At 34.0% G+C, this 19,240-nt stretch overlaps 1 protein-coding gene across 1 annotated transcript in view; it reads right to left on the bottom strand.

Annotated features, from left to right (window-relative positions):
* Window positions 1-430: 430 nt before the first annotated feature.
* The window catches only part of LOC145664615 (ras-related protein Rac1), a 122,849-nt gene continuing 104,039 nt past the window's right edge, over window positions 431-19,240 (bottom strand). Inside the window, exons 4-6 of the mRNA XM_081731433.1 lie at window positions 12,803-12,865; window positions 9,997-10,131; window positions 431-6,260 (exon numbers count right to left, since the gene is read on the bottom strand). Coding sequence (XP_081587559.1) covers window positions 6,105-6,260; window positions 9,997-10,131; window positions 12,803-12,865 — 354 coding nt within the window. The 3' untranslated portion in view covers window positions 431-6,104. The remainder of the gene's footprint in view (window positions 6,261-9,996; window positions 10,132-12,802; window positions 12,866-19,240) is intronic.

Raw genomic sequence — 19,240 nt, 5'->3', positions numbered from 1 at the left:
CCAACTGACTATTATCTCACAAACTAATTATATTATTACAAATTTCAATACTAAATGTAAAGTGTAACAAACCTAAGTATCACAGTAAGGGTTCGAAATACGCATCATTCCACACAATTACCAGATTTCTTATCTATTCGATCAACCTTTATCAATAAACTAAAATTTGAATATAATATCAGCAACTCATAAGGAATAACATAGAAATACGCAGCAGCAGTACACACAATTATGGAAAAATGAATAAAATAATGTACATATACAATAATATAACATACTGCAAAAAAGCTAACGGTTCTCATTTTCGACGCAAGAAATTCTGTGGCTCACACCCAATCAAACTGAAAATTAGAAAAGTGCAGTTTCTCGCGTTCAAAATCGATCTGCAAATTTCACAATCCTGTTTATCACAAACGCAGAAGAAATACAGTTCTTTTTTTTAATATTAACGTCAATTTAATGGTATATTACACATTTACATGTCACAGTCTGCTCACTTCTTCGGTACCACAATGTAACAACTATACACCCTTTCCTCGCGTGAATTTAATTAGTTTATGTTATAAATGCAAATAAAGAACACCGTAAAATCTGCATATTGTATTGTTTTCTTATAGTTTTCGTAGCTATAATATGTATCTATTTATATATATATATTTCACTTCATACGCAAAAATAGTTTGCAATACAAAATAGAAATACAGAATGGTATTTTATGAATATTACAGCATTGAGCTAGATAAAAAATTCAGAAAGAAGTACACCAGTGGACATAGAAATTAAAAGGCAAAAAGTGTCCGTATATTGCATAGTATAATCTGAAGATAATCTAATTGGAGCATGACAGTATAAACGGAAATATTTTGAACTATATTAGCAGACTTATACATAGATGTATGGTAAAAAGAACTAGCTACAATATGACAAATTTTGATATTCTTCATATTGCACAATGCAGTTCCGATTAAATTAAAAGAGAAGAAAACAGACAACTGACTTATAATACGTAGATTCAGTATTAGTTTTTTAATAAACAATTTTAAAATAGAATGACCGAATATCCTTTACTAAGACGGTAAATTAACAATAACGTATCTACACAACACAATTAAAGAAGTGATGGACGATGTTAGTGAATTTTTTAAAGGTACTCGTATATTAGAAATGGTCACATTTTTCAGCCGATTATCCTCATATTATATGTGCATTTCCTGGCACTTTCATGGGGAGGTGGAATGTGCCTCCTCACATACAATGACTACTTTTAACTATATACAAACCACGTTCTACGCCGAAATGGTCTTGAAAATAAAAATATTGAAGTTACAAATCTTTCCATAAAATTCACTACGATTGATTATACACAATATATTAGATAAAATAACAAATTCAAAGTTTTTACTAATCGCAGCAGGAGTAAAAGCTCTGAACATTTGCTATGGTTTAAAGAATATCGAAACGTATACAATCTCTACAAACAATACAACCATTCACTGAAGTGTGAAATCTTTCGAGTTCGGGGTTTAGCGTCCTATTAAGCAGCGAAGCTATATAAAACGTAGAACTACAGTTTAACGTGGGATCCGAACCACACGAGTTCCCTGGAATCAAACCCGGGTCTCCCACACCGAAGACGTGAACGCTAACCATACAGCCACAAGGGAGCTGAATTGTGAAAAAATGTTTGGCGACTAAGTATACAATGTTTAAGCTGATGTAAGAAAAATGGCTATCCAGTAAAAGCGCATTCCCTACAATATCAAACTAACTGGCTGTACAAAGTGTTAGAACCATTAATATACCGTCACATTCGCGAATTACTTAAGTTTTCAGCATGACTGGACATAACGCGGTCAAAAATCATTTTCTTTCAACGGATCATCTCCACTTTTAGAAATATTTACCATACACCATGTATAAACTGTCAACTGGAAGACATCAAATACAGGGGAAAGAAATCAGAAGTTAGCTGAATTAGAGAAATAAAACTATATGAACTCTTAAGCATCTCTCTCTCTATGTCTAAAAAATATAGCACCAACATTTGAATTCTAGGTCTCAAATGCTAATTTATTCTAAACTTTTAGTACAGCACTTATCCTTCTTTCCATCTATCTTCTTTCTTTTTTAATATATCCTTTGAAACAAGTAACAAACTTTCTTTTATTTTTTAATTATCAACAACAAATGATTCTCTCTTAATAAGGATACACATCACCGATGACAGATAAACAAAGCAAGCCAACAATGTAGCACACACCTCTTCTATGTACAGTGAATTCTTTTTACATTTATATATTTTATTTTGCTTTGAACAGCTTTAATAATTAATGGCTATTGATAATTTCCATTTACAAAATATAAATTTACCATCACTATTTAGTTTGTTCCACATCACAAGCAAAGCATTTACGAAAGGATTTCATTCACTTGTTCAACTTAGTGATTCTGTATCAACAACGACTTCCTCGTATGTGGTTACTTTTCATAAGTTTATTATTATAAATCCATACAAGTAAGATTGATATCTCCGATATGAGCAAAATACAGGATTATGACTCAATGATTACATAGTATTCTTAAAAATCATTTTTGAAAAAAAAAAAGTATCAGAGATTAATAAATGGAAAACAAATAAATAACTGAGATAAAGTTATTTGTTTATAAATTAATTAAATCACGATATCCACATTGACTCACGATATTTCTTTTTAAAGACACACTGTTTATCACGCAACTAGTACTGTTATTTACGACACGAATACAGAGGGCCACTTCCACTTAATGAACTGCAATCCAATATTACTTTCGATTTTCTCAACTATATAACTGATTATTATTTCGTACTATTTTCTGGATATAAAATAGTACTTGATGAGGATGGTGACGTTCCTCATTTTATATGAATTTCTGTCACTGATCTTCAAAGAATTATTATTTCTCCTTTAATGAAGTACGGAAGCTAGAACTAACAATCACAAAGAATCATTCGCAGAATTATCTTGTTTGACATCTTTTTTTCTGAGCATTCATTGAAACTAAATTCATTACGCTAATCCCAGCGCTATAAGATATACGCTGAAAGTATGCTCAATTTGCTCCGCGCATTTAACTATAATTTTAGAATGCTTAAAGTACACAGTACTCAGCAAAACCATATCCTTTGTTAATATATCTGATAATTTACATTTCAATCGATAATCTTATTGTCTTTGACACACATTCTGAACAAGTGTCCAACCTGAAAACTGAACGAAATCCTATCGTGTTCCTTCTAATCTAAACACACTTTCGAACTCGGACATCACATTATGTAGAGAGAAACATTTTGAAATTCGCTATTCACAAACCCCATTTTTTCTTTACAATTACTATATTCGCACTGATTTTAAGAAATCATAGCCAATTAGAACTCAACTCATAATATACATTATCACAGAGGAGCAATTCTGCTGCTTCAATTTTAGTTATTGGGAAATATATCACGCGATACTATCTCGCCAGTACTTACAAAACTGGTAATACTTGGAAAAGTACATTCTCCAAGTCCAATTAAACGATATAGAAACTCCAAATCAAAGTATTTACTTTCTAATTTTGATGTCATAATTTTCGAAAACACGATCTGGCTAGTTCTACTTGGAAACTACTTACTTACGAACTAGATTACAACATTAAAAAAAGAATAATTTCAACTGAGTATATTATTATCAAATCACACCCTCATATTTTTTTAACTTTATTTTTCCACAATTATTCATCTCCTTAGTAGAACCATTAACGAAAGTTAGTTCCAGTAGGCAGAGTACAATCGTTATTTTGTTTGTTAATTGTGCGTTGTCGAACTTGGGCACATTACACACTTTTCGACGACTCAGCTAACAGCTGCTGATGGAAAAGTCAAGCAGCAGAAAGACATGTATATATAATATCTATGCTATTAATATTCTCACAATGTTAAATTTCTACAAGTGAATATATGGGGTTTCTCACAGTACTGGCGAGTAAAAGATACGTACAACAGCATCGCATTCAACCACATTTTCGATATCTTTCTGATTTTGAACACTGAGCGTACACAAACTACATCACGAATTTGAAATGTTCATAAATGTTCTTTCTGATTTTGAATAAAAAAAATTAAGTTCGTTCTGCTTACCGCTGGTTAAAGGTTTTGATGCAGAACAATACACAAGTCCAAGTATTCATACAATTTGTATGTCAACCATAGAGATATAAAAGATCGAGAACCAGACAACTTCCGAAATTACACTAACTAAATCAATGTAAGAATTTTATATGTATATATCTAGAAATGAATCATTTATGTAAATCTACGGGGAAAACGTACGAGGATTGAAAGAATTCTCTTCCTAAACACAAAATCTAATATCACGTCGAACTTTTCTGATTATACTTTAACTGCTATCACTGGCAATTTTATCGCATAATGTTGATACCATTAAATTACATTAAAGAAATGTGAGCGAGAAACTATGTTTTATTACTAGCTTACATAACTAACTAAATGAACTTCCTCCGCTCTAAACGAAACCATGGAAACGAGGAAATACACAAGTTGTAGCTTTCATTTGTAAATTCATGATTTATTTATTGTTAATAAATAATAAATTAAATACTCGAGTTTTTGCCAAGATTTCTTTCTAAAGTAAATAAATAAACTATTTACCGAGATTAACAGCTATACTAAAACTTTCTTCTGCAACACGTGCATAATTACATTTGTCCAATTTTACATTACCAGCACTAGGAACTATACTGATAGGAATCTGAAATTTTCTACTAAAATATTTTTTTTTTTTTAAAAGGAAATAGAGAACTTGCGCATCTACGCATGCTATACATACGAGGCAGACATGCTATTTTAACGTAGTTTTTTCTTCTTGAATGTGTTTTTTTAATACTTTTTCTTCTGTTTAAACCAAGTAACTGATAAAGCAACTATAAAACAGAAGATTAATTCTTTCGCTCCTCAACTAATCAACTTACTCCTAATTGCATCTACAACTTAAGCACAAGAGGATAGAAAATAAAACGATCACATATACACCAGAGTTACAATTTGCAAAATTTCGAATTTTTTTTTAAAAGCTAGATACATTACATGAAGATGATTCTTTCTTTCTATTAAAATAACCAAGTTTAAAAATATTACATTATCAAAACAAACCTTTTTTTTCTTTCTTTTCTTTTTTTAATTGCAGTATCAAAACCTCTAACTGGCTGAACTGCAAGTTAAGAATTCTTATTTACTACAAATAAATTTTGCCCATAAAAACGGGCAGGCATGTTACAAAAATAAGAAAAAATACCAGTTTAACATTGCATTTATTAAATTGTAATGTTTCTATCTAATAATGCATTAATTTGGTGTTAGTTAACTAAGTTCCATTTGGTCTATAAAAAAGTAGCAATTTTATTGAAAAAATGACATTAACAAAATTACAATTAACAGATACGCAGTTATTTAAATAATATAATGAAACTAAAGGAAAATAAGTTTTGATTTTCGTTACGAATTTCAAAAATTACATTAAAAATAATTAGTATATATTTTTATATTTTGTACAATATACTATGAGCAACTGAAAAAAAAAGCTAAAGTTCTGAAAGAAAACATTTAAGAAATACTAAAAATTTAGCTAAACAATTCAAGATTTATGTATATATACCTATCTATATTTATATATATATATATATAATCTATTTCTGTACACAGAGTGAATTCTCTGGTAGTTCGTCACGGAAATGACATTTTCATTATCTTTGTACAAAAAAACTAATTTTGTTCTTTACAAAACGTTTATTACAGCAATAATTTGAATGTCTGATGAACTGCAATTATTTTGTTTAGCCAATGCTCAATGTCAGCTCACCTTGAACCATTCAACGTTCTTCTACGTACCAAAATCTATTCAAGATTTTCCAACAACCAATGGATTTTCCCCTCTCACATATTTTTAGTCTTCTGATGATTGGGCAGCAACTATTTTCCGAAAGTTATTCCAACTTTCACTTCTTGGCTTTCTTTTGAATGTAATTTTTCTCTCTCAAATGAAAGTTCAACCTGTTCAAATTTTTATTTACAACAGACTACATTTTCTTGGGCGTTTCACTGGCAATACTGGACACAAAACTGCTCGAATTGCTTCATCAAAAACTGTTTTAAGACCCTTTTGAGTAAGAGCACTGCATTCTAGATATTTGACTGCTCCGATCTCCTTTGCCATTGAAAGGCCCTGGAACATTGAACATTTAGTTTTAGAACATACAAAAAACAGATTGATTCAGAAAGACACAGATAAAAGAGTTAACTAAATGAACAGATATAATCTGCATATTAAAATAATAGGTTTATAGGTTTGTAGTCAATCCTTTCGACAGAGAGTTCCCGGGAACCATAGGCTCTAGAAAGATGTTTTCACTGATCGACTGCAAATTCTGTGTAGATTGTAGGCTCAAATCTTGCAAACGGTGCAAGATATTGAAAAAAAATAATCAAAAAATCTCCCCTTTTGCCGATGTGTGATGAACTGCAATTATTTTGTTCAGAATCTACCCCTTGCCGATTTTTATCAAGATGTCTATAAAGGGACATGTACCGATGTTACGAGGAATGACAAGGAGATTCATGGTCAACCGATGTTACGAGGAATGACAAGGAGATTCATGGTCATATGTGAATGATGCGCTGCCTAGAGAGCGTAGGTTCAGCTAGTACAACATTGAATATAAGAAAGACTAAACTTAATTAAGCACTCTCATTTTTCCATTTTATTATAAATCCTGTCTACGTTTCAACGACAGCTTGTCATCATCTCCAGTACGAAACCTGTAAAGAACTTTTTTTTTTTTTCTTTGCCGACTCACATTACCGGTAACATTCGTGCACTGTAGAAGAATTATTAAAGTTCGCTGACATTAAACACAACCCAGAATTTATTTTAAAGAATACACTTGAAGAGTTAATGTGCTTCACTATCCCTACAATGATTTTTAATTTCTTTCTAAAGCAATGTAAAAATAATTTCAGAACTCTTTCAAAGTGAAGATGTTTCTAGTGATAGCCTTCTGTGTTCTAAATGCTTTGACAATATCAATAGTAACACTAACTGAACAAGAAGTCTCCCATGGTGTAGATGATGATGAATTTGTATCTGCAGATTTACATTTCCTGAATCAGCTATAAAGGTTGGTGTTAGTCTTGTTAAGAAACCATGGTCAACGAAGCCAAGTCGTAAGCTGTATGCATCATGAAAAAACTGCATCTGTGTAACATCAAATCAAAACTGACTAAAATCTTCAAAATAAATATTCCATCTTCAGAAGAAAATGACTCGAAAGAAGCTTGTGCAACTTGCTGGGCATTTATATCGAACACTGATATACAGTATTGTATATTTGATATACTTTAATGTATTTTCAAAGCGGAAAGACGTTGCTGGCCACATATGATGTCTTCAAAACTGAACATTAGAACAGAACGTTGATAAACTAATACCATACAACTAAAACAATGAAGTTCAATTCAGTTTGTGAATATATATATATATATATATATATATATATATCCTTGTTCTTAAAATTACATGAACTCTTCATAACAGCTTTTCTTTTTTCAAGAAGCACGAGCAAAGGCTTATACGGTACTTTTAGCGACTCGGTTTCGGAAATTCGGTTAAACGGGACTGTAGCTCATAAATTTCCTCTCTCGAACAAATGTTTTCTTTTTCTTTTTTTTTTTTTTTTAAAGGCCATGTATATATTTTTAATACAATATATCTTGTCTGTAATACTGTTAAAAAATTCAATTTTCACAGAAATTTACTAATTTTAAAGCGTTTCTCGAAAATTCACTTTTTCGACCCAGCCTTTAGGAAGAGGTCTTGCTGAAGCACCGCGCTACCAAACATAATCTTTGCAGCTCAAGTATAGCTCTAATTTAAAATATCAAGGATTTTATGAAAGTGGTGAAGTCATACACATCAACAATCCTTAAAAGAATGGTCCAACCAAACTACCCTTGTGAAAGGAATTCAGAAATCACATGTCTGTACTCACAGTGATGGGTGAACTTATAATGCACGAACTTGAAAGAGCGAGAAAGAAGTTTTATTTGTCAAACCAAGACCACAGAAACAGGAGAATATTCAGATTCATAACCTACACAAAGGGATGTTTGTGGCCTGTGTATGACTGTGACTGGTGGCTTGCGAAGTTATAGATATAAGGTGTGAGTTAAATGAAATCATCGTGAACTGAATTCTACCACATGGACCGGCTGCTGGATATAGATTTCCACTTGCAAAATAGCACCACCACCATCAGTGCTCTGACAATGTGCGATATTTTAAAAACTGTGCGTGCATCAGTTGCTATCGGTTCAATAGGAAGAATCATTCAACATAAAAGGAAGATATTGAGGAGTCTGAACACATTATTAGTTAATTGAATTGCTAATTTCAGTTCTAGGTAGGATCACGGAAGTGGTATGGATTGGAACAAGTAATGTGTTTTGGAACTTGTAAATATATTTGAGAATATTTAACATATTTGAAAGCTGTATCTGTTACTTATCTTTATACAAAAGTAAAATGAAATGTCAAATAACACTACGTTTTAATTTCATGAGATCAGTATGGGTGAATGTGTAACGGAAATGGTTAATGTATGGCACTCAACAGTCACAAGAACAAAATTTTTACGATTGGCAACATTTCAGAAATCTACAGCACGAGAACTTGGACGTATTTCCAAGAGGAGGATATAATTTGAATCAGTAAATTACTATCTTTCAAATAAAACAAAAAGCAACAAAATATTTTGAACCGTTTCAGAGGCAGAACATTTTCATATTTTACAGAAATGCTCACGTGAGAAATGATACACGACGCGCCATCTTTGACATCCTGCATCTCGGGCCAGGCATTTTTTGGACAAAACAAAAATATAAAAATATACAAGTTTCTTATTTTATCCTTTAATATATGTCAAATTCAATAACAGCTGATGACATTATCACGGTTAGATTTTTTTCTGTCGGCCTGAATTGATCTGAACTATGCCAGTTGAGAGTTATAAATTCCACTTTTGTCTGAACACTTATTATCTGGATTTATAGTTAATCGAATGTTGTGAACAACTTAAATTTAAAGTTACAGTGGAATAAGGAACATGAACGTCTTTCCATGCTATTTTTCATTGCTAATACCATTTTCCATAATGAAGTAACAGTCAGAATATGGAATCACGGTAAACTTATACAGCCATAAAATACGGAAGTATGAAGCTAGAACAATGGTTGTTTCATCATTATCAGAAAAATATATTCTGTAACTATTAGTTATTGTTTCAGAAGTTTCGGCAGAAGTGGACTTTCACCTCATAGCGCTGGCAATGTTGCTGCAACCGGGTTGGTCGTTGTGGAAGCAGAGCTCAAACGTCAATTCGGAAAAGGCACAAAATAATTTACTTAATAGTATTATGTAAATACTATTCTATCTGGTTCATTTTCTAGATTTTGATATTCTTCACTGTCTAAGTTATTCAATAATACTAAAACTACAAAAAATAAATAAAATAAATAAAAATAATAAATCAAGTAAAGTTACAATAGCGAAGACAATCTCTATGAAACCCTTTTTTTTTATTCTAAATTCCACTATTCAGTTTAGTGTTTTGTCAAATGAGGATATTTGGACTGTACCATGAGTTCTGGTCATCGCAGCAGACCACGCGTAACCAAGTGTAACAGGAATTAATAATTTAGATATATATACACATGACTGCAGCGCATGAGGTTATGAAAGACTCTTGTACGTGGATTTCCTCAAGACTTCTATTTCTTTCCATCAGTATTTTTATAACCATTCGCCTCCATTAATCATTCGTCTCTTTCGCCTAGTAATTATGGGACAAAGTTATAAATTTCATTTTATTGCATTCGCATATTTTGTTTACTGAAATATAACATACCTGTGGATATGTGATAGGTGCAAGTTTCTTCTCTTTGAGCTTTTCAATTGTTTCCTTATCTTCTCGAAGGTCCAATTTGGTCCCAACAAGAATAATGGGTGTACTAGGACAATGATGCCTAACTTCAGGATACCACTGGAAAAGGAAAGGACATAGTTTTATTACATTACACCCATCAATGTGTTTCACGAGTTGTCTGATATTACTACAGTTTCGATAAGCAATACATGAATCTCAGTACATAATATACAGTAAAATACCAGTATAACGAAATTTTGGAGATTTCTGAAATTAATTCGTCATTGTAAGATTTTGTTGCATAGCTTAATATTTATTAGATGGGGAAAATTAGAATATACATCAATATGGTGTACTGTAATTAGAAGAGAAATAGAAGAATAGGATGTTGTGGTACTCCGCAACAGTATTTGGGACAGTTGTGGACACTAGGAGAGGGAATTTAGCTTCAAGGAATATATATATTTTAAATTAAAAATATAGTTTTTAATAGTGCTGTTCACATTTGTATTTTCCGTTTTCAATCTTTTGAAAAATCGAATACATGAAAATCTGTTTTCGGATTTGAAACGCACTACATCTTTGACAAATTTAAACCATTTCCGGTTTTGAAATAGTACAACGTTTTTGAGACTCCAAAATAATTTTGATCTTGATCATCTCGATTTTAGCTTCCATACCAAACATACTTTCATGCAAATAAGAGTACTCGAATTAGGAGGAAAGATATTCCCTTCCTTTTCATTCATTAAGGTTATCACTCACCCCAGCTTTCGATACATTCCCTACACAGCCTGCGCTCGAATAAGAAATGCAAAGCAAAGCGCTAGGTTCAGCATGTGTTTCGCATATGAATATTGATTTGTTCCGTTCAATTAAAAACTTTACCTATGCAATCCCAATTTAAAAAGTGGCGGTATGGAAGTGGAAAGAAGTGTCGGAGTACTGATATCAAGAAATTTTAAATCTGGCATAAGGGATGAAGGCTGGCTGTTGTTACTTCCTTATTAAAAATATTGTCTATTTCTAATTAATGAAGTCGATCAACGCTAGAAATAGTTTATCAAACTTGCTCGTAAGATGATCAAACGATTGGCGTTTATTTTAAAGATGAAAGGGGAGGGTCAGGGGGCTATGTACACGCTATCTAGTCTAGAAACTGCCAGTGTTGATGAAGTGTATGCATGTACAAAAACTACGACAGTTCAGATATCAAAACTGTTAAAGAAATAATCAGCCAATATACTGACAAGTAGGCAGGCTGGCTTAAAATAAATTGTGTTGCCGTCATTTTTTATCTTGAAAATGTTATGACTAGTGATGCCGTGCATTCTAAGTTCAACTCCACATTATAGGTGTAAGTCTCGGTCTCCAACAAAATACATACTATATTTTAAAGAATATGAGTATTTTAAATAAATTTTCACTGAAAGTAAGTTTCGAAAGTGCCCAAAGATAACACGAGTAGTCAGAGCGGGACGCGTTTGCGCAGAAATGAAGGAAGAACACGTAGCCATAACCTGGCGCGAGTACAGTTGTATGAAGTCAGTGACGAGAGAACTGTGGTACGGTAAACATGGATACGCGCATAAACACTCTTGGAGAGTGTGAGGTACGAGCAGTAATCGGCTTTCTCCAAGCTAAGACGTTATCGGCGTCAGAGATCAGCAGAAGTTATGTGAAGCCTATGGGCTGACCAAATGTCATGGTTACGCCTGAATTGGTGGAAAGTGTGCAGCAACCAATTCTGCAGAACCAGTAGTTCCAAACTTTCAGTTTTTCACATATCTTTCGTTGCCTGCTGCACGAGACTGTCAGCCAACGACTGCAGTTTCGCAAGTTGTGTGCACGGTGTGTTTCAAAACAATGCAGCAGAACACAAGCGCCTGGCGTCCGCTTTAACCTTCCTGCTGTGTTACTACCAGGAATGAGACCAGTTCCTCGATCGCATCGTCACCGAAACGAAATATAGGTGTTCAACTTGATTTCGCCCTACAGCCCCGACCTCACGCTCAGCTTATTCTTCTACCTGCAGCAATTATTTTGACAACGTTTCAACAGCGCAGTTTAATTGCAGATAGTTTAGACATTCTGGTGCCAGTCCTTGGGGGCAGAATCATTCGACACATACAAAAGCTGGTGGCGCGTAACGACAAATACCCAAATAAGGATGGTGCATATATTAAAAAGTAGGTTGTATATCAGCAACTACACAGTAATAAAAAAAAAAAAAAAAAAATTCATCTGATGTTCATTTTTCATTTTACAGTCCATCGGAATTTACTTTCTACATGTGCTTCATACATATTTCAACCCTAGCTGAAAGAAACTTTTTGTCCGTGATTAGATCTAGAGGTACCATCTACAGAGTGAATAAATTTGAAAAGCATAAATAAAGCAAAAAACACAAAAAAGATCTAATGTTGTATTAGTATTTTTAGTACAGTTGGTCAGTTTAGAACAAATCCTCATTTTTCTCAAACCAATATAGCATTGGCCACCATCTTCGCAAAGAACTTGCAAGAGAGAGAAGACCAATACTTATTGCAAGAGTCAGATTCGTCATCTGCTCATCATACCAACTATCGGAAACAACACTGAGCTCACAACGATATATATATATATATTACATAAAATTTAGATGTGCAGATACATGAACTGTAACTTTGTGTTTACAGACTTTACTAATATTACTTATGGCTTTCACATAACAGATGAATCAGGTTAAGCATAATAACTTGTTGCGTTACACAAATTATATGAAGTTTAAAGTATTGCCAACACTCACCTTTGCTCTTACGTTTTCAAATGAAGCTGGATTTACTAATGAAAAACATATAAGGAAGACATCCTAGAAAAAATAAACAAAGACTTATTTTAGAACAAAATGGGGAAATAATGCGCGAATATATATTTATATAAAACCTTTGTATACATACATAACGTACTCCATTTTTCATATTCATTGAACATAAGAACATTTTAACGTTTTGACACAATGACTGACCCATAACAGATCTGAAAATAATTTTTATAGAAAATGAGATGTTACTTGTTTTATGTATCAGGTTACATGTGAATGTAGATGTACACTCATGTCCAAAATTATTGTCGCATGTCTATAAATTTGTTGCTGTAGGAATATAATTTGATAATTAATTCGCCCGGTATTTCTTATCACGTTAGTGTGTGTATAATAGGCAAATACATACATAACGTACTCCATTTTTCATATTCATTGAACATAAGAACATTTTAACGTTTTGACACAATGACTGACCCATAACAGATCTGAAAATAATTTTTATAGAAAATGCGATGTTACTTGTTTTATGTATCAGGTTACATGTGAATGTAGATGTACACTCATGTCCAAAATTATTGTCGCATGTCTATAAATTTGTTGCTGTAGGAATATAATTTGATAATTAATTCGCCCGGTATTTCTTATCACGTTAGTGTGTGTATAATAGGCAAATACATGTATGTGGAAAATTTCATGTCAAAAGAGCAGTAAATAAGAACAATAAAACGAAAATAAAACTTTCTTGCCCATTTAGCAACATTTTGTTTTACTTACTCTAATTTTCGTACTTATAAGTATTTTCCTATGAAATTTACCACAAATATGTATTTCCCGATTATACACATAGTATCAGTATTAAAAGTACCCTGCAAAATCATTATCAAATTATATTCTTACAAGAAAACAGTTATAGATATGCGACAATCATTTTGGACATGAGTGTACATAGAATTTATACAATAATAATAAAGCAACCGTATCTGGACTCTAAAATATTTAGGAAGTAAAACTATCCAAAACTATACTACAGAAGTTTTATGCATTTCTAATCACTGATTAAACGTATATGATGAATTATACTAGATAAAACAAAGTATTCTTTGAAAGTAATTAAACAGAATCTAGGATGGTACTTCAGTAAGAAACAGGCAAAATTTTACTAAAAAAAAAAAAAAAAAAAAAAAAAGCACAATTTTGCCCATCACACTGCAAACTCACAAGTTTTCACAAACACAAATGATACCATAACTGGTTGTTGAGTAAGTGAGGTTCTCATTCAATACTGGAAACCATTAAAACTTAGCAACTGTACATTTTGATGTCAGGGAAATAAAATGGAAGAAACGGCAGTAAAGCGAAGACGATCGTTAATCTTAAATTAATATTCTGATTACATTTATTGTAGAGTTTAGAGTTCGACCTCATTATTAATTAGAACTTACTATTCGCAGCTAAAATGCTAGGAAACAAAATGGATATAAATAATAAACTACAAAAGGTAATTACCTCTTTTTCCAAAACGGATAATTTACTGGTATTGTGTATTCTGAGACATGTTTAACGAAAACTGATTCGACAATTTCGATATTTCATAAAGAACTCTACAATGCGGAAAGATTCACGATTCAATTTAAGACATGGTAGTGACCAAGTTTAGGTGTGGTGGTTGAGATTTTTTTTCTATGTTCCTCTAGTAGTTGGTCAGTTTAAAACAAATCTTCATTTTTCTCAAACCAACGTGTATTGGCAACCACCTTTGCAAAGAACTTGCAAAAGGTAGGAGGTCAACACTTGCTGGATGAGTAAGATTCGTCATCTGATCATCATACCAACAATAGGAAACATTCACAACAGCATTACATTGTTTTACTGATACAGAATTCATTTTCTTTTTTCATATTAACCTTCTACTCATTCACTGGATAATTTCGTACACGGTATGGTCCAAATACTCACTTCATTAATTTTGTAAATATGAACCTCTGTTGTGAAGAGTCCCTAGTTCAATCCGGTTATGCGAGTTTGTGGTGGACAACATGATATCCGTGGATTTTCTTGGGCTCTCCCATTTCTTCCCACACTCTAATTCCACTAATATCATTCACTTTCATTTCACACGTTTCTTTAGCCTAAAGAGCATAAGGTCGGACGTAAAGCTAGAAATTTTGTATACGTTTTTCCATATGCTATTTGGCCACAATACGTATGCACATTTTTTGGTTAAATATAATTGGGTTTTGTATAGGAAAGGGTGTGGATTAAGGATTGTCAGTTACATAAAGATAGCGATGTCATTTCTCCATTTTTTTTTTTTAAACATTCCTATTCTTGAGGCGAATGAACTTACCAGAGACTACAACACTTTAGTAATCAGTATTTTGAGCTTTTGAAATGATTTGTAATTCATATGTTGTATGGTCAAGCTAAAGGATAACTTTAATACCTAAGCATGCAGAAAAAGGGAAACACAAAACGTCACCATGAGAAACTATATTTCGGAACGTGTTTTTCGTCGCATGTTCTCACTCTTTTTTTGTATTCAAAATGTATGCTATAATGATGAAGGTATCAAAACACAGATTTCACAGTACACTACATAAGAATTTTGAGAATAGGATAGTTGGATCCTAATCAGTGGGTGATTCTTCTAGTGTTCTAAAACTGAAGACAATTCTGTGGACTTACCACCAAAGACAGTATTTTTTATTTTTGCAGTACAAAATTCAAACCTGCATCATATTTGATCATGCTATTGGATAGCAAGCACACATTTGCCTATCTTTATTCCTTCAAAGTATTAATGAAGTTACGAGGGAGACTACTCCACTCACTTGCAAATGACTTATTAATGCACAATTTTTCAATCTTCTTTAGTTTTTGGGACACTAACTGTATAATTTAAAACTCCACGGTACACCTATATATATATACACCTATATATACACAATTTTTTTCTTTATGCGTAGCCAATGACAAGTTACAACTTACGTTGAATTTTTTATATCAGGAAGCTACAACTCGTTATCAAATAATGAAAAACTGTTATTGTCACCGTTTTGAAAGATAAAAATAATAAACTTTTCTATAAAGCGTGCATTACACTTCGTAATGTTCTATCTTTCTCCCGGCAAACCAGCGGTCCCGAGGTACACTGCTTGAAAATGCGAGTATTAATGTCACATCAAGGCAAACGTTTGTGTTCGTTTACAGTAAATACAATCAAAAACTTCTAAACTCAGTCTTGTACTACAAATTCAAACATAGGAAGCTTTATCTATTACGTGCAGGTATTAGACACTCATCCACTTGTCCCCTAATCACTCTTACAAGTCGGGATCTTCATTTTCCCCACTTCCATCCAACAGCATATGTCAAGTTTAAGAGTATGAGTTCATTCAGAAAGCATTTAACACGACTCATGGAAGAAAGAACATTTCTCTCTCTTTTTTTCTCAATGTAGAAAAGACTGAATGAGATTTAATTTGCAAGAACAACCACACATTATTTATAAGTATTGAAAAAATGCAACTTGCATTCAAACTCAGTTTTTCCCCTTTCAAAAAATATCTGAAGTGACTGCAAATATCGAAGACTAAAAGGCTGAAACTGATTGGGTATCGAAAATATTAAAGTATAACGGAGAGAATAATTTATGAGCTACTAGCTGAAATACTCATTCTTCGAACGGGGAGAATAAGTTTATTAAAAGTATTTGACAACTCCTGCCCATACGAAAATGAAATAAATGAGATCTTTCAGTTTAACGTCTTACAATTATGCCCATTAGGCTAAGGGAGATGAATGATTACGGCGAGTGAATGATGGAATGATTGGTAGAATAAGAACGTGGGAGGTAACGGGAATACCTTGATAAAACCTACGGACACGATATTGTCTGTCACAAACTAACTTTGCCGGGAATCGAGCCAGGGACCCCATGCACCGGAGGTAAGCGCTATACCACTGAGCCACCATGCCCCCGCTTAGAATATGCATTTCAATGAAATGTAATAATAAAAACTCATAAGATATTTTTGGCATAATTTTTTTTTCTTTCTTCAACCAGAAATGACCCTATCCTACTCCGAAAATGTCAAAGGTCTTTGAAAAGAATGGCATTCTATTTGTCATTTACAGGAACTCAAAACATGTGTTTACAGCCTTATATTGAAGTAAAATTCAGGTACTGATTGAAATATCTCAGGCATTTACCATTTTTTTTACTGTTTTTTTTTATTAGTGTAATCTTTTCAAAAATCCATTTGGAATTAATGAAGTCGTCGTTTGTTTCTACCTCCCACCAGCTCTTTCTTTCTCTCTCTATTATCTTTGTGAAAGTCGCGGTAGAAATTTAATTTCACACTGTTTGTGTAATGCTCAGAAGAGATTCGTGTACATGTTGTGCTTGTGATTTGGAAACGAATTTTCATTCGTTTTCGAAGGTTTGTCTTCCTTATTTTCAATTTCATAACTTGAATTGAATCATAAACGAAACAATACGAGACTTAAAGACACAAAAGACGCTTGATGGTAGCCATAGAAGCGTAAAAACATGCGCAGAGATAAAAATAGGAATATATATATATATATATATATATATATATATATATATATATATATATATATATATATATATATATATATACAGATGGTGATCAGAAAAATGGAAACACCTGAACGAAATGCAACTTACCAGATTAATATGGTGTCGGGCCACCTTTCGCCTTCAGAATAGCCTTGATGCGACGTAAGATGGAGGCATAGAGGTCGTGAATGGTAGCAAGTGGAATTTTACACCATTCCTCATGCAGGGCATCGGCCAGTTCTGTGAGAGAGGATGGAGGCGGAAATCGTCGCCGGAGTCGTGTTTCCAAGGCGGACCACAGATGTTCAATTATGTTGAGATCTGGGGATTGGGCGGGCCAGGGGAGGTGTTGAACTTCATCCCGATGTTCCTCAAACCACGCTGCAACAACGCCAGCTGTGTGAATGGGTGCATTATCATTATGGGAGATGGTGTCATTGTCCGGGAACAACATCCGGACCATAGGATGCAAGTGGTCTCCTAAAATTGCGACATAATCGTTGGAAGTGATTCGTCCGCTAAGTGTGACCACAGAACCCAATGAAAACCATGATATGGCGGCCCACAGCATCACCGAGCCGCCGCCATGTTTCACAGTTGGGCGGAGACACTGCAGATCATAAGCTTCTTTGGGCGTTCTCCACACAAACACGGCCCGTGGTTGGGAATAGGGTGAAGGATGACTCATCCGACCATGTCACACGTTTCCAGGCTTCAACGGTCCAAGTTGATGGTCGCGGCACCATTTGCGGCGTGCGAAAGCGTTATGGTCCCTGATGAGCGGTTTGGCCCGTGCAACACGACCCCGTAAGTTCATGTCGTGTAATTCGCGGAGGACTGTGATTGTCGAAACAGGGTGGGGGAGGTGCTGATTGAGTTCCTCCGTCACTTGCTCCACAGTGGCATGACGGTTCTGCGTGACAATGCACTTTAATACCCGGCGTGACCTGTCACTCATGATTTTCTTCCGCCCACTGTTCCGCTTCCCCGATGTGGTTTTCCCGTGTGTTGTGTAGGCCGTCATCACCTTCGACACTGTCCCACCTAACACAGTAGCCACTGTCGTCACACTCACTCCACATAACCGCGCACCAACAATTTGCCCTCTTTGAAAATCTGAGAGGTCTCCCATTTTACACTACCTCCGTCTGCTGCAGCCACTGGACACTGCTGTTCCACTGCGCTTGACGTAGTATGGAGACCGACCTAATACACCACCACCAGCGGTCCGGCGCTGTGGGTGCCACGACACTACTGCCAACCCATACATCTGACGTGTTGCAAACTACAGGTGTTTCCATTTTTCTGATCACCATCTGTATATATATAACACATATCCGAGTGAGGAACGCGATATCAAATGCAAAGGATGATTACGACATGTAAATCAAAATTCGAATAAAGCATTCAATATCACCTGTAAAGTGGTTTTATAACATACCTAGGACCTTTACGGTAAGTAAAATAATTGTATATATAATTCAGGGGCGTCACCTGCGGAGAAGAAGCGGCTTATTACTTGAAAATAAGTTATGAAGATATTAAGCCTAGCATAATATTCTGCTGAATATCATAATTTTGAGCAATAACTACCATAATGTGCCGTGAATTAGTCGCTTATTGTAATAACAGTGTTTAAAACGACGTCGACATTTTTGGAAGTTCAAAATGAAGCGTTCACTTGAGCAGATATGTCATTCAATTTTGCTTGAAGCTTAGAAAAACCGCTTCAGAGACGTTCACCATAATTAAGGAGACATACCAGGACCAAGCTCTGTCAAGAGCTCAGGTTTCCCGTTACCAGCTATCATGGAAATTTCAAGAACGAATGGAAA

Source organism: Thermobia domestica, chromosome 11 (genome assembly GCF_964235325.1).
Source record: "Thermobia domestica chromosome 11, izTheDome1.hap1.1, whole genome shotgun sequence".
Taxonomy (NCBI): domain Eukaryota; kingdom Metazoa; phylum Arthropoda; class Insecta; order Zygentoma; family Lepismatidae; genus Thermobia; species Thermobia domestica.
This window is presented reverse-complemented; position numbering and strand designations above follow the sequence as displayed.